This window comes from Microcaecilia unicolor, chromosome 3 (assembly GCF_901765095.1).
Source record: "Microcaecilia unicolor chromosome 3, aMicUni1.1, whole genome shotgun sequence".
NCBI lineage: Eukaryota > Metazoa > Chordata > Amphibia > Gymnophiona > Siphonopidae > Microcaecilia > Microcaecilia unicolor.
The window spans coordinates 426732486-426760175 of NC_044033.1; the positions used below are offsets into that span (position 1 = coordinate 426732486).

Here is a 27690-nt window from a genome sequence, read left to right on the forward strand (position 1 = left end):
GGCGGTGGCACCAGGATCCCACCCACTCTAGTGATTAGCTTTTGAACATTCCACATGTTCTGGAAAAGTGAGAAGCTGTGTAATTGAAGGAAAAGCTAGGTCTTACCTGATAATTGTCTTTCCATTAGTCCTTCCCTGTATTCCAGAGGCATGCCAAGGTTTCTGAGATATTTAATTGGTGCAAAGAAATGGGTCAAATGATGACTGCCATCTTCCATGTTGCTTCCTGCATATCTCTTGTTCTCCGCAAGTTGTCCAGAGATGAGAGAGGTCCACACGTTTGCTTGTCTGGTTAGTTTTAGTTTAGCGAGTTGTTTAAGGTTGTTGGGTTTATTCTGAGTTTATCCTTACTTCTTGTCTAAGTAAATGCTGAGGAGTTGGACTGGATGACACAACTATACCACAGGTTTTGGAATAGTGGGAAGGATTAATGGAAAGAAAACTATCAGGTAAGACCTAATTTCTCCTTTGTGTGTTGGAGTTTTGTTTTCCTCCATATAAGCGGCAGTTATATAAGGTATCCAGGAGTACCTCTAATGTGATGAGTGTTATCAGTTTGAAACAGATCTAGGTTTCTCATAGTTTCTGTCTCCTTCACAGAGTTAATATTTTGGAGCATCTAGTTGGTTTGTTTAAGGGGCAATGGGTTAGGTTTGTGCATACCATGACTATAATGAACATCACTACTTAAGCCTTGGTATGTCTAGTATGATCTCAGTCTCTCAGATTTACTGGCTATATTTGACTGAGTGGCCAAATAGCCAGATGGCTGAGCAATAATGATTTTGTTTAAATTAAATGAGAGAATTATGAAGATATTACTCTGTTCATATTGAAGTAGCTGCAAAACCACTAACAGTGCAGCCGTTCTATTTTGAGAAGAATGTAGTCATGCTGAGGTAAATATAGGGTTGTATAGCTACAGAAACGTGTTTTCATTATTTTAATTATATCTATTTTGTTTTAGCCAGGATATGATGACATCAACCCTAATTGGATGAACTCTCTTGAAAAAAGAAAAAAAATGAAAGGTAAATATTTACTTCCTATTTATTATTTATTTATTTATTTTTTCTTAATTACATTTTGAAAAGTTTATGCCAAGAAGGTAGATACAAGGTTCAGCAGATTGGTACTGGGATTTAGAGCTTTCCATTTCAAGGGCACTGGTTTAAATGTAGCCTATTTTAATGTTTAGCAAAACTTGCTAACATATCACAGATCACCAGAATGGATATGTCCAAGCTGGTAAATTCAACCCATTTGTTTACATATTACTATGAGAGCAAGAAAAATAAGACATTTGGAGAGGGGAAGTTATCAATGTGGGCTACTGTTAAGACATTTTACTGTTAACCCCAGTTATTAATAACTAGGTCTCCTTGCATGAAATAGAACCTGTGCTAAAATACTACTACTGTTACTACTTATCATTTTCCAAGGACAAGCAGGCCATATTCCCACATGGGGGTGATGTCATCCACATTGCCCGGTATAGAACTAATACAGCTTTCAGAGTACACATGTCATTCCCACCACACATGTGTAAGTGCCTTCACATCCACTGTGGGAGTGCGGGACCAGCAGTCTCTCTTCATCCGCCATGAGGAGAGAATGCGTTGTCCCAGGCTTCTCAGCGTCTGGTGCATGTGAGATCATTTGTTCAAGCTTTTTTGTTCCTTCCCTTCGGGGGTTTTCCTTGGTTTTTATTTTATTTTTCTTAGAAAATTTCCTCTCCTTTTACTCTCTTTAGTCAGTTTTCTCCACTTTTTTTTTTTATTTTTTTATTTGTAAGAAGTCTTTATTATGCAATTCAAAAATACAGATTTGCTTCGATACAATAAAAATGATGCACCTGTCCACAAATCTTACATAAACATAGGTAAAGCCAGTACACTTTTCGTATACAACTGTAACATTCAAATCCAAACCTCAGTAGACTTCAAAAATTTTTAGTTTTCTCCACTTTTAAGTTTTCTTTTCTTTTTGCTGCGCTCAGTAGGCCCTCTTAGGCCTGAGTTCCAGTTGGGCATTTGTCCCTCTGTTTTTCTGGTGCTTGCCTCTTTTTTTTTCATTCACTATTGAGCTGTTTGCTTTAGCTATGGCTGTTTTCTCTTCTATGTCATTGAATATTCCCAGTGGCTTTAAGCACTGGATCCAGTGCATTAGGACCATCTCTGGCAAAGACAGTCATTTTTGGTGTCTTCAGTGTTTGGGGCCTGAACTTGCCCCTTCCAACTGTGTTCTTTGTCTTCATATGAAGAAAAGAACTCAGTTGGCCTTACAACCTCAAAGAGAGAAAATTTTTGGAGCCTGTTCCGAGACCTGATGTTGGTATTGGCATTGACATCGAGAATTGCATTGGGTGCATCGGTCTGTATGGCTGAGAGTCCTGTCTTGAACTCTGGGAGTGGATCAGCGCTGGAAGGACCACTCTCCTTCCATACAAGAGGTGCCAATGTGCAGGTCTCCGTGCAACCAGGACAAGTCACCTGTCTCAACCCCTGCAGTTCAGCAGTCTGTCTCTGAACAGACACCCCAGCCATTCCTGATGAGCACATTCGGGCCATGCTCCATGAGCACTTGGGGAGATTTTACTACAGCGTGTATCAGTGTCTGGGGTGCTTGCACCAGCCTTGCCTTATGCTGGTGCCCCTCAGGGCCTTCATCCTGTGGTGAAGTCTTAGACACCAGTGTCACGTGCGGCATCAATGTTGACTGCCGCCCATGTTGGAACCCCTTCAACATCATTGAAGGAATCTTCACCAGATTCAAGGGTGGTGCCGACACGCCCCTCTTGGGGACATGATTCCTCTTTATTGAGGCAGGTTCAGTCTTGGCCCTCCCATGAGCAGTTTTGCTGACATCGAAGAAGAGCGCTCATGGGAGTCTGATGAGGAACCACGGTACTTCTCGGACATGCATCCCATCTGACCCCTCCCCTCCAGAGGAAAGGAGGACGTTTCCACCTGAGTGCCTTTCTTTCCTAGGTTTTTTCAGGGAAATGGTGGTTGCTATTCCCATTTGTTTGGAGATGGAGAACGAGCCCAGGGCTGAGATGCTTGAAGTTCTGGACTATGAATTTCCTCCTAGAGAGGCTGTGATGGCCCCCTTCACTGGATGCTGAAGAATGTGCAGGTGAAGAACTAGGAGTCCCCTCTGTTGGTCCGTGTCCTGCCCAAGAAGATAGACACCATGTATTGGATCCAGAGCTCCCCAGGATTTGACAACCTCAGTTTCCTCGTCATACCTTGGTGGTGTCTTCTTTACCCAGACAAGAGCAGCAATCTCTCCAGAATAGTAAATAGATTTGTAGGCCTGAGGTCTTTTCCACAGGATCGCTTAAATGCTGGTGGAACTGGTAGATGCAGGGAGTCCCACAAACAGCCCAATGAGTAACAAAAACAAACTGCCAATCGGCTAGGGAAAGCCCTTGTGATGGCAGCCTATGTTAAGAGTAACTTCAGCAAAGAGATGGAGTTGCGTCCTGAAGTGACAGAAAAAAAAAGAGATTCCCAAGTACATGGGCAAAATCAATTGGGAGCAGCCTGAGGGAAAGCAGGTACAAGCCCAGAGCAGCTAAGCCATGTCAAGGGAGTGCCTAGAGGTGATCAGCAGCACGAGGGAACTGCAGTGTGAGCACCAGTGCACCAGGTGAGAGGAAAGTCAACTTAAGAGAGGAGTCCTGTGAGTGAGCATGCTCTCTTGTGCACATGTGCTAGGCACTTTCCCTGCTGAGCCTCTTGCAGAATTTCCATGCATCTCATTTGCATGTGATTTTCTTTAAACATTGGTCGCTGTTTGGAAATCATCAAGTTCAACCATGACTATAAACTCACACGGTATTTAACGAGAACTTTTGAGCTTCTACTCCTAAGTGTCTTGGCATTGTCCACAGAGCTGGCTTATTCAAGGAACAGAAACTTAAACTGCACTGTCACTGAGACAGAGACACTGGTCTAGCTTGGTCATTCTTATATGGTAAATTGGATTAGGTAAAATAAGAATTGTGAATTCAGTTTTAAAACCATATTTTGGAGGCAATTCTGCAAGAGGGCGCTTTTGTTTAGGAACTTCAGTAACGCAAGGTGAGAGACTATTCTATATGGACCCTTGGGCACACGGGCAACTTACAGTATTCTGTAAGTTGCTCGTCTAAATGTCAGCCTTGCCTATGGCCCACCCATGTGAACTCCTCTTTCCAAATATGAGCTATGCCATTTGAGTGCCTATTTGTTGAATACCTCTTAGGCACCCAAATTACATTTTCACTGGGAAGCCTAAATATGTTTCGGTGCACAGTTGGTGCATAAATGTGAGTGACTTGTTATGGAATTGATTTTTAAGTCTTTAAAATACATTTTTAGTTATCTGTGCTATTAAGAAATGCTGTTCTGTTCTTATTTAAATTAGTTCATTTTATTAAAAAGCTAAACTGTAATATGCGCTTATCTCCCTTTTCTTAGCCATTCTTTTAAGAAAACACCATCAAAATGTAGTAGCATCTCAGTTAGCTGTCTGCCCACTGAAATATCACACCTTACCAAGTATCTGTGGCCTCTAGCTAGCTCGTTTCACATTTTGGACTTTTAAAAGAGTTGTACATTTTTGGTGAGAGTGTGAGTTGTCCCAAGTTTTGTTTGGAGCAGCATATTTCAGTTGGCATTTAAGGACAGGTAAGAAAACCAGAAATGCTAGTCATGTAATTTGTTGTAGATCTTATGTCGTCTTTTTTTTCAATAAAGAAAAATGTCAGCGTCCAAGTTGCCTGTCTTATGTTGAAGCTCCTTGGTTTATAGTGGAATATACTCAAAAGCCATTGTCTTAATCTTTTTGAGACCTCTTTCACTGCTGTTCGATTTGAATGAATGTGAAAAATAAGGGAGGTGCATATACGAAAAACAAAAGCCAGCAGGCCTACCTTAGGTAGATTATTACAGATAATAACTTTTTCAGCCATACCTATGTTTTTGGTAGGCTTTTGCTGAAAAAGAGCTTAAATCTAGATAGACAACAAATAACTGGTTAGGTTTAGGTCACTTGTGTGTGTGTGGGGGGGGGGTTCTTTTTACTAAGGTGTGCTAGCATTTTTAACTCCTGCTAAAAATCAGCTGGCACCAAATGCTGAGACGCCCGGTATATTCCTATGGGCATTTCAGCATTTAACGCCAGCTAAAAATGCTAGCACACCTTAGTAAAAGACCTAGCTCTGAAAATTAACACTAGCTGGCTAAGCTATCTGTTTCCTGTCCCTTGCATATTATATACAATTAAAAAAGAAGTAGTCTCTCCTGTCAGCTGCTCATCATTTCCACTTGCTGGAACATAAAAAAAGCCACCCCCCCCTGTTTTTGATGGCCTCTGGTATCCTGATTCTTTACTCTGTTTACTTCATTATCTGTGATAATATTAAAAAAAAAAAGAGACACTCAATCAAACTGAAATAAAACTCCTTTGCATATGTAACTCTTTTCTGCCGTTACTCTTTCCTTTTTACTTACAAATAAGTCACAGCTTATATAATTTTATCTGTTGAAGGGAGGGCAATTTTCACTCATGGGAATTTTTGTGGGCCACTCTTTGGGAAACTTGTTCTGTCCATGTTCAAATAATTTTGTTTGATTCTTTGCTTTGGTATGCTTCTATTTTACATATGTTAACAAATATAGCAGCTTTTGGTTGGGTCATACATTTATGCACATCTTGCATAGTTGTTTGTATTGTAAGGGAAATGGGAGATAGATGGGTGTTGATGGGAGAGTTGGGGAGGGGTTTACAAGGGAATTTTGGGGCGCTAGTATTGATGTTCATAACAAACTGTGACTCAGTTTACTATTTTGTATCGATTATAGTTTATTTTCAATGAAAATATTTGAACATAATTTTTTTTCTTCACCATTTTGACAGTAGGCCCATGATATATGTGGTCTTATAGTCCTTGGCCTTTGGTTGAAAATTATGTCTTATGGCATCTTGCATACATTATCATAGGAATTTCAGTTGCCTGGGATTTTTTTGATAGGCATAGATACTTGAGCTTTTATCTTAACCTAAACAAAACTCAGCTGGAAAATAGTTCAGCTTGAAAATTCACATGGGTAAAATGTGCTAAATTTAGCCTATAATGCTGAGCAATGGTAGAAAGTACTTAAGGATAAACAAGTACTAATTTAGTTAGGGTATGATTTTATTTAAATATGGTTCTTGTTTCTGTAGTAAGGTGGTTGGGTTATCTAATACAATGTTGTGAGATTATACATGTGTTAAATGGATCACTGAATATAATGATTTAAGTCTATTAAGTCTGCTTTTTGTTCCTTTTTGCAGATAAAGAATCCTTTTACCCACTGATAGATGTGAATTGGTGGTCAGATAATGCTGTGATATTGGCTCGTTGCTCAGGCGCTTTGACTGTATCATCTGTGAAAACATTAAAGAACTTGCTAGGGAAATCCTGTGAATGGTTTGAACCTTCTCCACAAGTTACATCTGCTCATGATGGAGGATTTCTAAGTTTGGAGGTAATGAATATGTACAGAGAGAGAGAGAGTGTATAAGACTCCTAATTGGGGTACAGAAAAAATTTTCATTTCAAGAGACAATTAATTTGAAATGAGCTACCAAAAAAGATGTTACGCTGTTTTTATCTTAAGCTCACTTTCTAAATCATTCATTCTATAAAAGATGATGATGATCCTAATCCGAAATACCTCAAAAATACTGATGAAAATGATACCTTCTTTGTCATTCCACCTCTAATAAGCCTGATTTTGTCTTTAGACTTCCTTATCCCCACTCACCTGGAAGGGACAAATTCAGGGCCCCTTTTACCAAGCTGCGGCAAAAGGGGGCCTGCGCTGATGTCGGTGCATGTTTTTGATGCACACCGAGGCCCTCTTTTACCATAGCTGGGTAATAGGTAGGTCTTTCTTTTCTGCAGGAAATGATCGTGCTGCAAATAAAGCACTTATCTCTTGGCCATTTGGGGGGGGGGGGGGCCCTTACCGCCACCGCCACCCATTGAGGTGGCAGTAAGAGCTCCAGTGCTATCCTGGAGGTGACCAGGCAGCACTGCCCAGTTACCACCGGGTACACCCCAGTGCTACAAAAATATATACATTTTTGTAGTTCTGGATATGACAGCGCGCTGGGGGTGGGAAGTACTGCTGGGCTGCTGCGTTAGCCTGGTGGTACTTCCTGTTTTGTGAGTGGTAAGCCCTTGTTGGGCTTACTGTCATTTTGTAGGAGGGGTCCTCAGAGTGTCGGGCAACCCTGTCACATTTTACCTGACCCAGGCTCTTCTTTCTTAGATTTGTTTTTCTCTAGCTTGAGAAATAACCTTTTCTTAAGTCTACTGCTGTATCACTCACTTTAAAGTTAATTTTTCTCTCCATGAAGTTTTGTATGAATTCACTTTATCTGCTCAGTTATATTGCAGGTCAAAGGAATTTTGTTGACGCTCTCAAGGGCTGCTTATTCGTGTGCAGCATTGTGTAGATGAGCTGAGACAGTCTAAAACCATGTTGTTAGCTATCTGGGGGAGATTATCTCCATGTTTAATGGCCTTTTTAGCATGAATACTTTTTTTTTTCCTTAGCAAGAACAGTTGAATCAAATAATTTGTCCCTTTTGGGTTTAAGAATGAGTCTTCACTCTCTTCCAGTATCTTCAACTTGTTGTGATTCTAATTATTACTTCATTTTTTAAAATTTTTTGTTACATTTGTACCCAGCGCTTTCCCACTCATGGCAGGCTCAATGCGGCTTACATGGGGTAATGGAGGGTTAAGTGACTTGCCCAGAGTCACAAGGAGCTGCCTGTGCCTGAAATGGGAATCGAACTCAGTTCCTCAGTTCCCCAGGACCAAAGTCTACCACCCTAACCACTAGGCCACTCCTCCACTCCACTTCAGTGAAATATTTTGCAGATGTGAAATAGGTCTGGGTCATGTATGTAATATTTTTGCGTGAAAATATTACATACATGACCCAGACCTATTGTGATGGATTGTATTGTGATGTGTCTTTGAGAAGTCCAGAGAGGTTCCAGTGAGCAATGAACATTTTGGGAGATATCATCGCTGGAGGCTTCAGCCGTTCCTACAAGAGGGCAGGCCCTTGCTGAAGGGCTGTGCCAAAGGTTCTTTGTGCAGCCTTTCTTGTGGAATTGAGAGTGGACTTGTATGTTCTGATAGGTGCCATATTTTATGTTCTATTATGGACTGTATTATGGTTTGCTTTATTTTCCTGTTGAAATATGGTGGGTGTTTTGAGTTTCTGTGTTTTGAGTTAGTGATTTTATTTGTTTGTGGATGTGATTTCTGAAACTTCCGGTAACGGTTGTTCTGCGAGGACAAGCAGGCTGCTTGTTCTCACGACTGGGTTGATGTTCATGGCAGCCCCCACCAACCGGAAGAAAACTTCGCGGGCGGTCCCGCATACAGGGCACGTCCACCGCGCATGCGCGGCCATCTTTCCACCCGTGCGTGACCGTTCCCGCTCAGTTTTTTTCTATTCCGTGTGGGAGAGATATGTGTTATCGTCTCTCTCTCTGTCAGCCCCGGAAACCGGATCGTGGCCTAGCCGCGGTTTTTCTCCGTAGCGTACGCGTTCGCGTATTTCTTTTTTTATTGTTAAAAAAAAAAAAAAAAAAGAAAAAGTGTTCTCGTCGTTCTTAGCCGTGAGGGCGCTTCGTTGCGGCCTTGCGGCCGCGTGGTCATTTTCTTTTTCGGGTGTGCTTTTTCACCGCCACCATCGACGACTTTGACTTTGCCGACACGATTTTTCCGTCGATGTCCTCGAAGGTCCCGAGCGGATTCAAGAAGTGTGGTCGGTGCGGCCGGCAGATCTCGCAAACCGATACCCACGCTTGGTGCCTCCAGTGCCTCGGCCCGGAGCATAATACCAAGACATGCACCTTGTGTCTCGGCTTAAGGAAGCAGACACAGGTGGCGAGGCAAGATCTTCGGGGCCGTCTTTTCGGAACTTGCGCCGGCCCTTCGACGTCAACCTCGACAGCATCGGTGTCGACGGCCGGATCTTCAGTACCGGTACCGATGTCGACGAAATCGGCACCGACTCTGGCACCGACCCCAGGAGCACAGGTACCGTTGGCCTGCCGGTGACGGCGGGGGTGAGCGGCAGCGCAGGCAGTCAGCCCCGGCCACTCCCTCTACCCAGGGCCATCGGGACTGAACCCTGTCGGATCCGATTCCTCGAGGCGGGGGGGGGGGGGTTTCTACCTCCTCTTCATCTCTGCCACTGAGCGCCGATGATGGGCACCGAAAGAAAGCCAAGAAGCACCGTCATCGGTCGCCCACGGCGCACGGAACTGCCAGCTCCGGCACCTCGAGGGAGGACTCGACGCCAAGGAAGCGGCAGTGCCGAGAGGAGCGTTCCCCCTCGGTTGAAGAGGTGTCGCTGTGCCAGTCTGCGGGTGCTTCGGTACCGTCTCCTGGACCGGAGCAGCTTCCGGCACCGACACCCACACCGGCCCCCCTGCCTTTCCCAACAGCGGGCCTGGACGAGTGCCTCCAAGCCATCCTTCCGGAGATTCTGGAAGGGCTGATGTGCCAGGCTCTGCCGGCACCGGGGGTGCTTGTGCCCCCGGCGCCATTGATGGAGGCGCCGGTGTGCACTAGCCCGATGCCGAGGCCTCCGACGCCGCTTGCGGCACTGGTGTCGACCGCCACGCAGGTGGAGTCCATGTCGACGTCGATGGAGGGAGCTTCATCCCCGCCGGTGCGGGAGTCCACCGCTCGACGCCATCACCGAGGACGTGGTTCCTCGCAGTCGAGATGGGCCTGGTTGAGGTCTGAGCTGCAAGAGCTCATGTCCGACACTGAGGAAGAGGCCTCGTGGGGGGAGGAGGAGGACCCCAGATATTTCTCCTCAGAGGAGTCTGTGGGCCTTCCCTCCGACCCACTCCTTCACCGGAGAGGAAGCTTTCGCCCCCTGAGAGCCTCTCATTTGCCTCCTTCGTCAGGGATATGTCTATTTGCATTCCCTTTCCCGTGGTCACTGTGGATTAGCCGAGGGCTGAGATGCTCGAGGTCCTAGACTATCCATCACCACCTAGAGAGTCTTCCACGGTGCCGTTGCACAATGTCCTCAAAGAGACAGTGCTTCGGAACTGGCTGAAGCCATTATCTAACCCCACCATCCCCAAGAAAGCGGAGTCCAGTACAGGATCCACTGTGACCCAGAGTTGATGCGGCCTTAATTGCCTCATGACTCGGCGGAGTTCGAGGGATACCGCCTCGGTGCCCCCGGGGCGGGAGTCTCGCACTCTGGACTCGTTTGGGAGGAAGGCCTATCAATCTTCCATGCTCGTGACCCGCATCCAGTCATACCAGCTCTACATGAGCATTCACATGCGGAACAATGTGAGGCAACTGGCGGACCTGGTCGATAAGCTCCCTCCGGAGCAGTCCAGGCCTTTTCAGGAGGTGGTCAGGCAGCTGAAGGCGTGCAGAAAGTTCCTGTCCAGGGGTATCTATGACACCTGTGATGTGGCATCTCGAGCTGCGGCCCAAGGTATAGTGATGCGCAGACTCTCTTGGCTGTGTGCCTCTGACCTGGACAACCGCACCCAGCAGCGACTGGCGGATGTCCCTTGCCGGGGGGATAACATTTTCGGCTAGAAGGTCGAGCAGTTAGTGTACCAACTGCACCAGCGGGAAACCACTCTCGACAAGCTCTCCCACCGGACGCCTTCAGCATCCACCTCTGCAGGTGGACGTTTTTCCCGGGCCCGGCAGGCTGCTTCCTACGCCTACAACAAGCGTAGGCACACCCAGCCGGCCCGAAGGCCTCCTCAGGCACAGGGACAGTCCCAGCGTGCTCGTTCCCGTCAACAGCGTGAGCCTAAGCAGCCCCCTGCGCCTCCACAGCAAAATCCAGGGACGGGTTTTTGACTGGATCCATGGGAACATAGCCGCCATCAAAGTGTCCGTACCGGACGACCTGCCGGTCGGAGGGAGGTTGAAAGTTTTTCACCAAAGGTGGCCTCTGATAACCTCCGATCGGTGGGTTCTCCAAATAGTGCGGTGTGGATACACCCTGAATTTGGCCTCCACTCCACCAAATTGCCCACCGGGAGCCCAATCCTTCAGCTCCCATCACAGGCAGGTACTTGCAGAGGAACTCTCCGCCCTTCTCAGCGCCAATGCGGTCGAGCCCGTGCCACCCGGGCAGGAAGGGCTGGGATTCTATTCCAGGTACTTCCTTGTGGAAAAGAAAACAGGGGGGATGCGCCCCATCCTAGACCTGAGAGGCCTGAACAAATACCTGGTCAAAGAGAAGTTCAGGATGCTTTCCTTGGGCACCCTTCTACCAATGATTCAGAAAGACGATTGGCTATGTTCCCTGGATTTAAAGGACGCTTACACTCGCATCCCGATACTGCCAGCTCACAGACAGTATCTCCGATTCCGTCTGGGGACACGGCACTTTCAGTATTGTGTGCTGCCCTTTGGGCTCGCCTCTGCACCACTGGTGTTCACGAAGTGTCTCGTAGTGGTTGCAGCAAATCTACGCAAGCTGGGAGTGCACGTGTTCCCGTATCTCGACGATTGGCTGGTCAAGAGCACCTCGGAGGCAGGAGCTCTTCGGTCCATGCAGTGCACTATCCACCTTCTGGAGCTGCTGGGGTTTGTGATAAATTACCCGAAGTCCCATCTCCAGCCAGTCCAATCTCTGGAATTCATAGGAGCGCTGCTGAATTCTCAGATGGCTCAGGCCTTTCTTCCCGAAGCAAGGGCACAGAACCTTCTATCCCTTGCCTCTCAGACCAGAGCGTCTCAGCAGGTCACAGCTCGGTAGATGTTGAGACTCCTGGGTCATATGGCCTCCATGGTTCATGTGACTCCCATGTCTTGCCTTCACATGAGACCTGCTCAATGGACCCTAGCTTCCCAGTGGTGTCAAGCTACCGGGAATCTAGAAGATGTAATCCGCCTGTCCATCAGTTGCCGCAATTCGCTGCACTGGTGGACCATTCGGACCAATTTGACCCTGGGTCGTCCATTCCAAATTCCGCAGTCCACGAAAGTGCTGACGACGGATGCATCTCGCTTGGGGTGGGGAGCTCATGTCGATGGACTCCACACCCAGGGACTGTGGTCCCTCCAGGAACAAGATCTTCAGATCAACCTCCTGGAGCTCCGAGCGGTCTGGAACGCGCTGAAGGGCTTCAGAGATCGGCTGTCCTACCAAATCATCCAAATTCGGACAGACAATCAGGTTGCAATGTATTACATCAACAAGCAGGGGGGCACCGGATCTCGCCCCTTGTGTCAGGAAGCCGTCGGGATGTGGCGTTGGGCTTGCCAGTTCGGCATGCTTCTCCAAGCCACATACCTGGCAGGCGTAAACAACAGTCTGGCCGACAGACTGAGCAGAGTCATGCAACCACACGAGTGGTCGCTCCATTCCAGAGTGGTACACAAGATCTTCCGAGAGTGGGGTACTCCCTCGGTGGACCTTTTTGCCTCTCAGACCAACCACAAGCTGCCTCTGTTCTGTTCCAGACTACAGGCACACGGCAGACTGGCTTCGGATGCCTTTCTCCTCCATTGGGGGACCGGCCTCCTGTATGCTTATCCTCTAATACCTTTGGTGGGGAAGACCTTGCTCAAGCAAGACCATGGCACCATGATTCTGATAGCGCCTTTTTGGCCCCGTCAGATCTGGTTCCCTCTACTTCTGGAATTGTCCTCTGAAGAACCGTGGAGATTGGAGTGTTTTCCGACTCTCATTTCGCAGAACGACGGAGCGCTTCTGCACCCCAGAAGACCTTCAGTCTCTGGCTCTCATGGCCTGGATGTTGAGGGCGTAGACTTTGCTTCGTTGGGTCTGTCTGAGGGTGTCTCCCGCATCTTGCTTGCCTCTAGAAAGGATTCCACTAAAAAGAGTTACTTTTTTAAGTGGAGGAGGTTTGTCGTTTGGTGTGAGAGCAAGGCCCTAGAATCTCGCTGTTGTCCTGCACAGAACCTGCTTGAATACCTTCTGCACTTATCAGAGTCTGGCCTCAAGACCAACTCAGTAAGGAATCACCTTAGTGCGATTAGTGCTTACCATCATCGTGTAGAGGGTAAAGCCATCTCTGGAGAGCCTTTAGTCATTCAATTCATGAGAGGCTTGCTTTTGTCAAGGCCCCCTGTCAAGCCTCCTGCAGTGTCATGGGATCTCAACGTCATCCTCACCCAGCTGATGAAACCTCCTTTTGAGCCACTGAATTCATGCCATCTGAAGTACTTGACCTGGAAGGTCATTTTCTTGGTGGCAGTTACTTCAGCTCATAGAGTCAGTGAGCTTCAAGCCCTGGTAGCTCATGCTCCTTATACCAAATTTTATCATAACAGAGTAGTGCTCCGCACTCACCCTAAGTTCCTGCCAAAGGTGGTGTCAGAGTTCCATCTTAACCAGTCAATTGTCTTGCCAACATTCTTTCCCAGACCACATACCCGCCCTGCTGAACGTCAGTTGCACACATTGGACTGCGAGCGTTGGCCTTCTATCTGGAGCGGACACAGCCCCACAGACAGTCCGCCCAATTGTTTATTTCTTTCGACCCCAATAGGAAAGGGGTCGCTGTCGGGAAACGCACCATCTCCAATTGGCTAGCAGATTGCATTTCCTTCACTTACGCCCAGGCTGGGCTGACTCTTGTGGGTCATGTCACGGCTCATAGTGTTAGAGCCATGGCAGCGTCAGTGGCCCACTTGAAGTCAGCCACTATTGAAGAGATTTGCAAGGCTGCGACGTGGTCATCTGCCCACACATTCACATCACATTACTGCCTCCAGCAGGATACCCGACGCGATAGTCGATTCGGGCAGTCGGTGCTGCAGAATCTGTTTGGGGTTTGAATCCAACTCCACCCTCCAGGACCCGATTTATTCTGTTCAGGCTGCACTCACTCTGTTAGTTGTTCTTCGTAGGTCAATTTCTGTTATGCCCTCGCCGTTGCGAGGTTCAATTGACCTGGGTTCTTGTTTTGAGTGAGCCTGAGAGCTAGGGATACCCAGTCGTGAGAACAAGCAGCCTGCTTGTCCTCGGAGAAAGCGAATGATACATACCTGTAGCAGGTGTTCTACGAGGACAGCAGGCTGATTGTTCTCACCTACCCTCCCTCCTCCCCTTTGGAGTTGCGTTTACTCATTCCTTTGCTTGTCATTCAACTGAGCGGGAACGGTCGTGCACGGGCGGGAAGACGCCCGCGCATGCGCAGTGGACGTGCCCTGCGTGCGGGACCGCCCGCAAAGTTTTCTTCCGGTTGGTGGGGCTGCCGTGGACGTCAACTCAGTCGTGAGAACAATCAGCCTGCTGTCCTCGGAGAACACCTGCTAAAGGTATGTATCATTCGCTTTATGGTCACTCACATCCTAACTTTTTGTTGATCGGTCAACCTTTTGATGTGTGGAATGATAATATTTTTAAAATAGCCAATCCGTAGTTTAAATTTTAAGCTAGTTTAAAAATTATTGTTGTGCTTTTGAATAATACATTAAAATGGATTTTTCAGATTCAGGTTTTAGTAAAGAAAACATTTTACGTGATGAAAAAGTTGAAAAGAGTTAGAAGTTACTTTGATTAAGATGCTTTCAGATTGATCATTCAAAGTTTTATTTTGGGTCAGTTGGATTATTGTACAAGTGTTTATTTGGGGTGCACTAAACTTCTGTAAAAAAAAAAAAAAAAAAAAGCAGACAGTCCAGAACACAGCGGCGGGTCTTATTTTTTCAGCTAGAAGTTTGATAGGGGTTACACCTTTGCAGTTTAAATTACATTGGCTTTCTGTGGAAGCTCGGCTCTATTTTAAATTATGTACTATAATATTCAAAATACTTTATGGTAATACCCCCTATAAGTGTACAGTATATCAGCACCAGTATTTTATAAATTTAAATCTTGAGGGTCTCATATCTGACTATATAGTCCTTGTTCAGAGGGTAGTGAGACTTCGTCTGATATGTGTTTTTCACAGTTGAAAGTATTTTTAATTAATGCACATTCAGTGCTTAATAAAGTTTCACTTTTATATGAAGTACTTTCAAAAGATGATGCTCCTGATGTGTTTGGCATCAGTGACTCATAGTTTTTAGCTACAGATTACTTTTTTATTAAGTCAATTATATCCATCCACTTATGACTGTTTTCAACTCCTGAGTCTGAAGGGAAGGATTGGAGGTCATTGTGAAAAAATCTCTGTCCACAAGTCAGAAGAACTTTGTTGTCAATGCTGTAAGTGGACTTTTTAATGTGATTGTAGATTTGGATAGATTGATTGTGTTGGGAGATTTTAATCTGCGGTTATTAGATTTGCTATTATCAGTCCCTGCTGAAGCATTTTTAAGCCTATGCGGCTTAGTAAAAGGGGCCCTAAGTCTTTTAGTCAGGAGTACCAGAAAAAATTTCTTTAATTACTCTGGCAATGTTCCAATGTGTATGGCAAGAATTTTTAAAATCTTCAAAAATTTTGCTTGAAATAACACTATTGGCCCCTCTTACAAAGGTGTGCTAATGGATTTAGCGCGCACTAAATGCTTCTTGCCCATGGGAATAAAATGCCCCTGGTACAAAATAAGTACCTGAATATATGTAAACCGTTTTGAATGTAGTTGCAAAAACCTCAGAAAGGCGGTATATCAAGTCCCATTTCCCGTTCCCTTCCCTTTCTTAGCATTTAGCACACCTTAGTAAAAGGAGCCCTATGTGGAACATTTATTACTAACATTTTCAGAATACCTGGTATGGTAGGTACAGTTTTTTTTTCATATTTATGTAAATAAGTGTGTACTAAACCATAGAAGTGAGAAAAATGGAGACGAGAAAATGCCAATTGCTTGGTGTTTAGCAGCCTATCCCAGGCAATGTTTTAAGCAACTCAATCTTAGGGTCTCTTTTATCATGCTATGCTAGTGGTTCCCGCATGGCAGTGCTGACTGAGACCATTCAAAGTGAATGGGCTTTGTCGGCATTATCGTGTTAGGAGCTGCTAGTGCAGCTTGATAAAAGAAGCTCTTAGTTACATTTTAACTTATTTTTTAAATGTCAAGTTAAATGTTAAATAGATTTTAATAGTCTAATACTGTATACTGTTCTTGTGGTGGTATAGTGGGTCAATAAGCTTTTATGTAGAAGGCAGTGGTTTAAAGTATTGATTTGTAAAACTGTATACTTGGTCTGTTACTGCTGTCTTGGTGAGCCCTATCCTTTCTTTTCCAGCACAGCAGCACAGAAACACAAAAAGGATATTTTGGTTTTGTTCTTGCCCTTGAAGCTAATAACTGTGCTGGTAGTTTTTTTTTTCTATTGACCAACAACAGTAGTATTCCTGTAGCTTAAATCCATATTGATCTGTGTGGGCCTAGTTCAGTAAGAAAACAAAACACTATATGCAATTGTGAAATACTTCTAAGTGGTTATAAGGTGTTCTCCTCTTACTTAATTACCTTTGCATAGTTCTTCAAACCCTGAAAAGAAATTGTTTTGCTAAATGAATGTATTTCTATTTGGGTGAATTAAAATACAGTTGACATTTTGTTTGAAATATCAATGTCATGCTGTTGGTTGCTCATTTTATGACTAGAGAGTAATACGCAGAGGGGTGTGCTGTTTGAAATATCTTTTTCACTAGTATTGTATTTTGATCTTGAGTAGGTACTTACTGTATTTGTTATTTACAGATCTATAATAGATTTCTATGGTGTACGCTGTTTATCAGTACCTAGTTTTTATTTTACTTTGGTTTTTAATCTTGTCTTTTATATCCTTTCTCCTAAGCATAAACATTTGGTTACATTATAATTGTGAAGATATAACAGTCAACTTTCTTGAGTTATAAATTAGCTAGACAAATGGGTTTTAATATTATTGTTTAATATGGCTTGGTTTAGTCACAGCATGTTCCAGAGAGGTTTACAACAAGCATAGAAAAAACTGTTAGAAAAGGCATCTGTATTCATTGCATAGCTGGTTGCAAAGTTCTGAGGGCAGAAAATTTCTATACAGAATGGCACAACAATGCTGCATGTCTCATTCAGTAGAAACTTTGTAAACATTCCAACATCACTATACCAGAAATGCACTGGGATTATGACACTAAGAAATTTATAGAGAATGCAGAGGTTCTAATCACCTGGGACATCTCCGTTCTGATTGATGTAAAGCTGGATGCAAGGAGCTGGACAGAGAAAGACTAGAATGGCATTGATCCTACAGGTGTCGTTCCCAAGTGTGTGTTTAGTGAATCTTGTGGCGAGAAAGAAGATTGTCAAGGACCAAGAAATGCTGTCTGAGACCCAGGAAATGTGGCTAAAAGACACAGAAATATTTCTCATTGCTATGAGTGTCACGGGCTTGATTTAAAGGAGTTTTCAAGCACACCTGGATAGGTTACCTATACATGTAACATCTTTTGAACTCCAGAAGGAAGCACACTTTGACATGATGCAAATACTATGGTGAGTGTTAGTAGTAAAGTTGAAACTGTGAGATCATACTACCTATATCCGGGCTTAGGAATGAGGTTTGTTACTGTCATCTTTTGTACAAAACTAACCCATTTGAAAACATTGCTTTGAAAATGAATGTTAGGAGAAAAAAAAAACAGTGCACCAAAATTACTCAAGGAACAATGATGACCTTTCCTACTAGCTGTGCTGGGGAATTGCTTCGCTTTGATTTTTATATTTAGATTTAAATATTTACTTTGTCTTATTTTGAGTTTAGAATGAATTACAATTTGGAGACTGTAGTTACTTCTCTGCCCAATGAGGCTTATTACCTAATTTGTACTAGAGGCAACAGAAGGTAAGCTGATTTGTCCAAGGTCACGAGGAGCATCAGTGGGAGATGCAGGATTTGAGCCTTGGCTTATCTATGTCCCTAGTCTGTACCAAACCAGCAAATAGGTTTGAATTATACCAATTGTTTTCATCTGGTTGGCAGGCTCAGGAGAACTAAAAGAAGAAACTGGAGTGAAATAAATACATGGAAGACCTACTGAGTTTTCCCACAGTGGAAGGATGTAAGCTTTTAAATTAAAGGCCTAAAACAAGGGAAAGGGAGGGGTTCAGATGACACCTGAACTGAGCAGATGATTTTTGAATATGGCTTGTGACTACTCAATATATTTAATACTTATGTTGCCCTTCTGAAGCTTCCAAATGTTTTGTTCCAAACTCATAGGGATTATTTTTGAAGTCGGTCAAAAAACCATTAGACCCAAATTTCCAGAGTGTTTGTTGTGTTATTCTACATAGGATAAATGGCACAGGTTGTTGGCATATTATAGATCAATTCATAAGTTATTGCATCTGGAAAGTGTATTCATGTCCTTGAAAACTTAAGCAACAATAAATCTTTTTGTCTACATTGTACCACTGCCTGTTTGCTGTTTTTATATTCACCAAATCCTGCAGGTCAGCAGCTATTCAGGATTTTCCTTCCAGAAACCTCTAAGAAGTAGTTCCTATTACCCTATAGAATCCCTAAGGAAGATTGGTAAACACTTCTTCCAGGGTGAGGGAGATTACTTTTGCTGATATGATACTCATCCATTTGCATGAATTTAAGCATCCCCTATAGGTCTCAGAGCAGTAAAGCAAGGGGGCTAAGTCTCACAAAGTTCTTATTTTGCAACAAGAAATTAAATGCTTGCTTATATAAAATACTTCCCTAATTGGAAGCTAATAAATTAAGGACCCTGTTTACCAACGCACGCTAAAATGTAGCATGCTGTAATGCTTGAGACACCCATATATTCCTGTACAGGCTCAAACCAGTACCTTTCACTTAGTACTCGATTGGGGTACTTGTTCCTGTGCTGTGTTAATTGGATGCCTGTGTACTGACTTAGGGGCCTTCCCTGCTATGTCAATGATTGTTAAATCTATATTCACTACCCTACTAGTTTAAACCCACAATCAAGGACATTTGTTATATATTCTGACCAGAAGCATCTACTACTACTACTACTTATCATTTCTAAAGTGCTACTAGACGTACGCAGTGCTGTACACTTGAACATAAAGAGACAGTCCCTGCACGACAGAGCTTACAATCTAATTAGGACAGACAAACAGGACAAACAAGAGATAAGGGAATATTAAAGTGAGGATGATAAAACAAGGGTTCTGAACAAGTGAATAAGGGTTAGGAGTTAAAAAGCAGCATCAAAAAGGTGGGCTTTTAGCTTAGATTTGAAGATGGCCAGAGATGGAGCTTGACGTACCGGCTCAGGAAGCAGCAAGATAAAAGGAATGGAGTCTGGGGTTTGCAGTGGAGGAGAAGGGTGCAGATAAGAGAGAGATACCCAGTGAACAGAGTTCCCGGGGAGGAATGTAGGGAGAGATGAGAGTGGAGAGATACTGAGGAGCTGCAGATTGAAATCACTTATAGGTCAATAAGAGGAGTTTGAATTGTATGCGGAAACGGATAGGAAGCCAGTGAAGTGACTTGAGGAAAGGGCTAATATGAGCATAACGACACTGGCGGAATATTAGTCATGCAGCAGAATTTTGAACAGATTGAAGAGGAGAGAGATGGCTAAGTGGGAGACCTGTGAAAAGCAAGTTGCAATAGTCTAAGCGAGAGGTGATAAGAGTGTGGATGAGGGTTCTGGTAGTGTGCTCAGAAAGGAAAGGGCAAATTTTGCTGATATTACAGAGAAAGGACAGGTTTTAGCAGTCTGCTGAATATATGCAGAGAAGGAGAGGGAGGAGTCGAAGATGACCCCAAGGATACGAGCTGATGAGACAGGAACGATGAGAGTATTATCCACAGAAATAGAGAATGGGGGAGGAGGAGAGGTTGGTTTAGGGGGAAAGATGAGAAGCTCAGTCTTGGTCATGTTTAGTTTCAGATGGCGCTGAGACATCCAGGCAGCAATGTCAGACAGGCAGGCTGATACTTTGGCCTGGATTTCGGCTGAGATTTCTGGTGTGGAGAGGTAGATCTGGGAGTCATCAGCGTAAAGATGATACTGAAAACCATGGGATGAGATCAGAGTACCAAGGGAAGAAGTATTCATCATCTCACCATCTCTTTTTTCCTCTTCCTTTTTCTCAGCTGCCAACCTTCAACATTTCCTTCCTTCCATTCATCCATCTCCTTTCTATCTGAGTACATCTTGCCTTCGTCACTGTTGTTGTACCTCTCCTACTCTTCTCCGTACTTTCTTGCTCCTTCTCCTGCTCTCCCCAGTCCCGTCCAATCTTAACCAATACATTTAGGAATCTTCAGGCTATTGACCCTTCTACTCTGTCCTCCAGTGTTTCAAATCTCTTCTCTACCACTATGTTATCCAAGTCTGTCAATGAGGCTGTCTCTTCCTATAATACTATTCTCTCCTCTACGCTGGATACTCTCGCTTCTCCCATTCCCCGTTCTGTAAAACGTACCAAACCCCAGCCTTGGCTGACCTCTAGAATCCGCTACCTACGTTTTTGTGCCCGCTCTGCCGAACACCTTTGGCTGAAATCCTGTGCCCATGCTAACTTCATAAATTTTAAATTCTTGCTGACCTCCTTCCAGTCTACTCTTTTACTTGCCAAACAGGACTATTACATCCAGTTGACAAATTGTCTTGGCTCAAACCCTCGATGTCTCTTTGCCACACTGAACTCTCTTCTCAAAGTGCCTTCACCTCCAACCCCCCCCTTCACTTTCCACCCAGACTCTGGCTGAGTTCTTTCTTGATAAGGTTCACAAGATTAAACTTGAATTCTCAACCAGGCCACCTCCACCTCTCCTTCCCTTAGTCCATTCTCTCAACCCTCCAACCCCTGCCTCCTTTTCTTCCTTTTCTGAAATCACTGAAGAGGCAACTACACATCTTATTTCCTCCTCAAAACTAACTACCTGTTCCTCTAATCCTATTCCCACCCATCTACTTAACACTATCTCTCCTACTGTCATCCCTTTTATCTGTCATATCCTCAATCTTTCACTGTCCACTGCGACTGTTCCTGATGCCTTCAAACATGCCATAGTCACACCACTCCTTAAAAAACCTTCATTGGACCCTACCTGTCCTTCCAACTATTGCCCCATCTCCCTCCTCCCTTTCCTATCCAAGATACTTGAACGTGCTGTTCACCGCCGTTGCCTTGACTTTCTTTCATCTCAAGCTATTCTTGATCCACTTCAATCTGGCTTTCACCTCCTTCATTCAACTGAAACAGCGCTTGCTAAAGTCTCCAATGATCTGTTCCTGGCCAAATCCAAAGGTCTCTATTCTATCTTCATCCTTCTCGATCTATCTGCTGCTTTTGACACTGTTGATAACAGCCTACTCCTTGAGCATCTGTAAGAGTCAACCTGACCAGAAGCATCTGTAAGAGTCAACCTGAAGGAGACTACTGGATGTTTTCATCTGATCACTGTATGATTCATGTAGCCATTTTATTTCTGTTGACCACTGACTACTTGATGTTTATTAAAAAAACAACAGTTTTTTTTTTATTTAAAACCCCCCCCTGCAACTGAATAAGCTTAAGCAGACTATTTTGACTGAATTGATTGCTTCTGTTACGGAAGTGGTGGTAAGAGGTAGTAAGGAGGTTCACCTTTAGCACACTCCTTTTGCGAGTGCCACTGCAGTGTGAACACCCATAAGGCTAGATTATAAACACACAGTTAACTCAAATGAAGGTATCTTGTCACCTGTGGGATCTCCTCCAAGTGAGCAGGACTTGGGTAGAATCCAGGCTTCTTCAATGCAGAGGGAACATAGCAGACTCTAAGTATAAACAATAAACCGTGATAGCTTCAGCAGAGTAAACAGCTAGCTAAAGGGAAGGTGGTAGAATTAGAGGACATGAATTGAGATTGCAAGGGAGCTGACTCTGGAATAATATCAGGAAGTACTTTTTCATGGAGAGGGTGGTAGAATGCCCTCCTGTGGGAGGTGGTGGGGATGACAACAGTAACAGAATTCAAAAATACATGGAAGAAACGCAAAGGAATCCTGTATTGAAGGTGTGGAACCACACAAGCTTAGTAGTGATTAGATGTCAGTGCACCTGTAATAGAAATTGTAAACTGCATAGTCGCCTCAGGGATAATTTGCGGTATATCAAGTGCTGAAAATAAATAAAAATAAGTTTAAAAAATAGCAACACCAGTAATTGGGAAGCAGCGCCAGTGCTGGGCAGGCCTCTACGGTATGTGCCCTGATCCTGGCTGGGCAGATTCAGCTTCAGTAACTAGAGAACAAAGCCAATGCCAGGCAAACTTCTACAGTCTGTGCCATGAAAATTGCAAGGACAAATCAAGATCAGGTTTATGCAAGTACAATCACATCATACTTTATACTGAATTTCTTGTTGGGCAGACTGGATGGACCGTCATCTACTATGTCACTGTGGTATAAAATGCCATTGTAAATTAAGTTGAGTTTTATAGCAGGTTATAATGCATGTTGTGTGTCTCTTGGTTGGTCTGTGTGTATACATTTGAGCACATGAGTAACTGAGAGACATCGAGGTGGTGTGGAGCCCAGCCCCTGGCACCCATAAAAGACTAAAGAGTAATGGTTACAGCCTATAAGAATCTCTTTTCACTCTGTCCTTTTCTTTGCAGACAGAAGCTTATACAGATGAGGTCAGCCCAGGACAAAATGGCAGTGATAGCTGTCTGCTGAGATACAGGGGACCATCAGCTCATGTTTATGCCAACTTCTACCCTTTGCTAGCATATTCATCAGAAGTGAGGCTTCACAGAAGAACATAAGCTGATGGCCCTGCATGTGTAAACAGACTGTTCATGCAGCTACTGCCATTAGACCTGTTATGATTGGGGTCTGAACCCCTCTCAAACTTACCTCTTTCCTGGGGGTCAGCTTCTTAGCTGGCTTCTGTTTCTTTTCTCTGTCCTTTCTGAGCTGGCTCTGTCTCTCTGTGCTGGCAGCTTCCAGCAGCATGGCTCTAATTGTTTCACTATACTGCACCTGTGTGTGTGTTGCCTGAGTTGCTCTACCTCTCTTTGGGTGTACTGGCTTCAAGTGCTTCACAGTGTTGCATTGGTGTGGGTTGGGCCTCTCTGGGTCAGTGTGCTTTTGCCTAGGTCTAGGGAGTGTGACATCATCAGGGAGGGCCTTGATAAGGAAGTGGTGTTGTTTCCTTCAGAGCCTTTGCAACGGTGGTGTTTGCTTTAGGTAGGGTGGTGCAGTGTGCACTTCTGACTTTGTGTCTAGTTTCCCTGCTTGCTTTTGCTAAGGTCCAGGTTAGTGTTAGTGCAGTGTGCACTGGTGACTGTGTGTTTAGCTTTCCTGCTTTTCCCTTATGGTTCCCCTGCTTTTCCCTCTTGGTTTTGGAAGCATTGCTGTGTGTAGGGCTTTGGAAGCGCTGTTGCTGATAGAAGTACTTCAGGGTTTGGTGTTGTTAGGAACACTGCAGAGTTTGCTGTTAGAAGTACTTCTGGTGTTTGTGCTATTGGGAGCATTGCAGTCTTTGCTGTTGGTGTTTGGTGATTTAGAATCACTTTTGACTTATGTGTTAGCTTCCCTTCTTTTTCCTTGTGGCTCCCCTGTCTTCCCTTTTAGTGCTAGGAGCTCTTCTGGTTGCTTGCCAGAGTAGTGCTTGGGAAGCACCTTGTTAGTTGTATCTAGCTTGCTAGAGCAGTGCTTAGGTAGCTTGTTAGTTTTGTGTTTAGCTTATTAGTGTAGAGCTCTGCTTGTAGCTTGGTGCTTAGTAGCACCTGTGTTAGCTTTGTGTTTAGTTCCCTGCTCTGTTAGTTTAGGGCTTAGGAAGTCCCTTTCGTGAGCAGGGCTTAGGAGCTCCTGTTTAGTATAGGGCTTAGGCAGTCCTTTTGTCAGTTTACTGTTAGGAACACTCCTGCTGGTTTAGAGCTTGGGAGCACGTAGATCAGTTTAGGGTTAGGAGCACTTCTGTTTCCAGTCCTGGTCCCTGTGTCATCTGGTATCCAGTAAGTCCTGCCGGCTACTCGAACCCATGAGCTCAACTCCTGGGGGGGCTTAGTAGCTAAGTGCAGGTGAAGCTGTGTGGACCAGTCCAGTGTGCTCCAGTCCGGGGGACCAGTCCAGTGTGCTCCAGTCCAGTGTGTTCCGGTCCGGTGTGTGTTCGTCTGGTGTGCTCCAGTCCAGTGTGTTCCGGTCCGGTGTGTGTTCCAGTCCGGGGGATTGCAGTCCTGTGTCCTCCAGTCCGGGGGATTCCAGTCCATGTGTTCCGGTTCGCTGGGCAGTGCCTGCAGTCCCTGTCGGTGTGCTTACCCAGTGTTGGTTGGTGGGTTTTGCCTGCTGCTGTCGCTCCTCGTCAGCAGCCCAAGGGCTCACGTTTGCTCCAGAGCCCAGCTCCGCGGGCTCTGAACCTGAGAACCTGACAAGACCCTGGACTGGCTCCAACCTGTTTCTGTCTGCAGGAAAATGGAGAAGAGAAAAAGGGAAATAAACCCCTGATTCTATATAGGTCACCCAAAGTTGGGTTCCCAGATGCATGTGCAAACTAGTCAGTTGGATGCTAATAACCAATTATTGATGTTAATTAGAGTTACTTGCCACTAATTTGGATTTATGCACACATCTGCCTATTATACTTTTCACTCAAAATGTCTCGTGAGGAACTAACAGAGGCTGTGGCCATGAGCAGGTCATTTAGGCGCAATGTTATAGAATACTGGGGTTATGCACCTAACTTGCACACCAGGTTTTACAGCAGGTTTCAGCAGGCATAAGTCCTCGCACCCACAGTTGGGCACTACTAAGGTCACTCAGCGCACAGCAGACTTTATAGAGTAGCATTTAGTGCCAGTTTTCCTGGCGTCTAATTTTGAGTGCCATTTATAGAATTAATCCCCTAGTGTGCACTTCAAAATTATTACTTCAATGTGTTGAAAAACCAAACTGTAGCATTATAGAGTAACCTTTTGTTACTATGAAGGCACAACTCTCTTTAAATGAAAACGCTAATTAGAAAATATAATTAATGTTATCTTCACACTTAAATAAAATGGAATACATTTTTAATGCTAGATGCACTCAAATTATTTTCCAGTGAAATGGACCGAGAACTGGGAAATTGTATTTGATATGCAGGGAGGAACATGAACATGTAAACGTTATAATTGTATGAATGCTTGACTTTATTGTGGATTTATTTAAAGCAGGATTATGTTTTTTTGTCATTAATATTTTTCATTCCTCTTAGTCTTGCAGCAATATTTGACTCTCAGAGGTTGAAGGACGTTTGTGGTGGTTTTTTTGTTACAATAATTATGATAGTGTTTGTCTTCCATAATGTTTGAGCTAATAAAATTTGTCACTAGAGATTCCTGTTGCAGATTCTACATTATTGTAGATTTCATAGTGACCTAACCATCTGTTCTTGAGTGAAAGGCAAGAAGAGAGTAGATTTTCTGACCTAATATCCTGACTGTATGTCAAGATCCATGTCTTTTCTTACTGTCAATCTTTCTTGAACCTCCTGTGCTCTCTGTTGTCTAGAATGTAAGCTCCACCTAGCAGAGACCTCACACACCTTGTAGCATTATGTAAAGGTTTAATAATAATTCAGCTATAATTTAGTATCAAAATTTTGTCCTTTTCGGGGGGGGGGGGGGGGGGGGGGGGGAGGGGAACTGAACATCTTGTGGCAGTTTGCCAACAACTATAGGTGTCTGTTGTTTACACGGGTTTTTGTTGTGCTTAACTAACTTTCTCACTTTTGATCATTTTTGTTTTGGGCCATTGTCTGTCTGTAATGTTTTAGGAATATGTGAAAATCTAGATAAGCTATTATCTACACCATTGGGAATGTGTACATCAAAACCTCAAAATTATGCAAATTGTTTTTCACAAAAATAGTTTAAATAAAGGCACAGAACTTGGTTACAAATAGATGCAGGTACTTTTACAACAATTATGAGAATATACATATTTCTGTAACTAGATGCTTCAGACACGGGGACAATAGAAGTAGGGACGGGACACTGACTGACCAACAGACATCTGTCCCGAGGTTGATTCTGGCAATAATTTATTGAATATCAAAGTACATACAAGTCTGTATATACTTTAATATTCAATAAATTACTGCTACAATCAACCTCTGAACAGACGTCTGTGGGTTGGTCAGCATCCCCTCCCTAGTCCTTCTATTGTCTTGGATTATACTGTAGGGATTTTCTCCTTGTTTTTGTGGTTACTACATGCTTCAGGCCACATACTGGAAAGTATATGCCAGAAAGCACGACATGTGGGCATGACACATAGGCTAGTTCAAGTAAATGCATGCTTTGTCAGTGGGTGTGGGTGAAATGTATGGGTACACATTTAGTTGGAGGTATGGGGATTTGGGGGGTGGTGTCTGTGTTATGTTGGTATCTGTATTTGCAAGGGCATTCTTTTGAATTAGTGAAGTGTGGGGAGGGGGATGTGATAGAGTGTGTATGATTGAGTGGGTAAAGTGGCTGAGTATAATGTGTTATTCTAGGAAGTGGATTCGAAGTGAGATACATACAAGTCTAAAGTCAGGGGTTGGATAATTTACTGTGCATAGCAGAATAGCTGTGCAAGGTGTAAATGGTAGATCTACAAGGAGAAATGTTAGGCTCCTGGAGCAGCAATATATTAATACCCAATTTTCTATAGTTGACGGTAGCTTAAATACCAATGTTACACTCTTCTTAGCACAACTACTAAACCAAAGATATAATGCCACTGATGCAGACACATAGCACCGTACTCAAACATATAAATTTATTATTATTTTATTTGTATTTATGTGTGTAACTTTAAATTTTTAAAGAGAGCCCTCAGACAAACCACCACTTTTAAGGCAAACTCATTTCTTTCTGCCTGGTGGAATAGCACCTTTTTCATCGGGCAATCTCTTCTAAGTGAACATACGTGCTATTACGTCAACACAACAATGCTCTAAAGGAATGTTTCAGAGACAGAGATCTTGAATAGGAAGTGACCAAAGATTTCTACAACTTTTATGTGGAGCAACTGTAAATTGCAGTATAGGCAGCAGATCTGAATACACACAGAGTCTTGTGAACTGTATTAGTGTAGCCTGTAGTAAACTGAAATTCTCAAATGTTGGTGGAGGTATTTGTGATCTGTAGAACTCTGTTTGCAGCAAGCCGAGACCACCTCAATGCTCTGAAGGAGCTAATTGTAAAGCACTTCATTACCAACCACCAAAAATGCCAGTTAATTGGATTAATTTATACTGAAGCAGTTATACACCATAAACAATATTCTTGTTTTTGTTACATTTTGTTATAATAAGGTTTCATGAATTATGAGATAGCAATGTTTCTCTTGTCACTCTGGATGCACATTTCACAATGTAGATTCAATAAATGTATATAGTAGCAAGCAAAGAGAAGAAATTTTTAAAGAAAACTGAAAACAGGCAAATGTCTCCAGAACTTTATTATATGTTTTCAGATATTTGCAGGACTGAAGGGCATAATTAAAATATCAATTCATTAACTGGCTTGTAAAATAAATTTTAGTTGATGGAATTAATAATTTATGCAGTATCGCGTGGAGAGGCATTTTCGAACAGGGACGACAATCTCTAAGGGCGCCCAACTCTAAGGACGGTGCCGCAAAGGGGCAGGGCAACGCGTATTATCGAAACAAGATGGACATCCATCTTTTGTTTAGATAATATGGTCGGGGATGCCCAAATCTTGACATTTAAGTCAACCTTAG

General features: G+C 43.9%; 1 protein-coding gene across 1 annotated transcript in view; it reads left to right on the plus strand.

The window, feature by feature from the left end:
* Window positions 1–27690, plus strand: part of NBAS (NBAS subunit of NRZ tethering complex) — an 892343-nt gene that overhangs the window by 134633 nt on the left and 730020 nt on the right. The window contains exons 13-14 of the mRNA XM_030198850.1: window positions 968–1031; window positions 6328–6521. Of these exons, the coding sequence (XP_030054710.1) occupies window positions 968–1031; window positions 6328–6521 (258 nt within the window). The remainder of the gene's footprint in view (window positions 1–967; window positions 1032–6327; window positions 6522–27690) is intronic.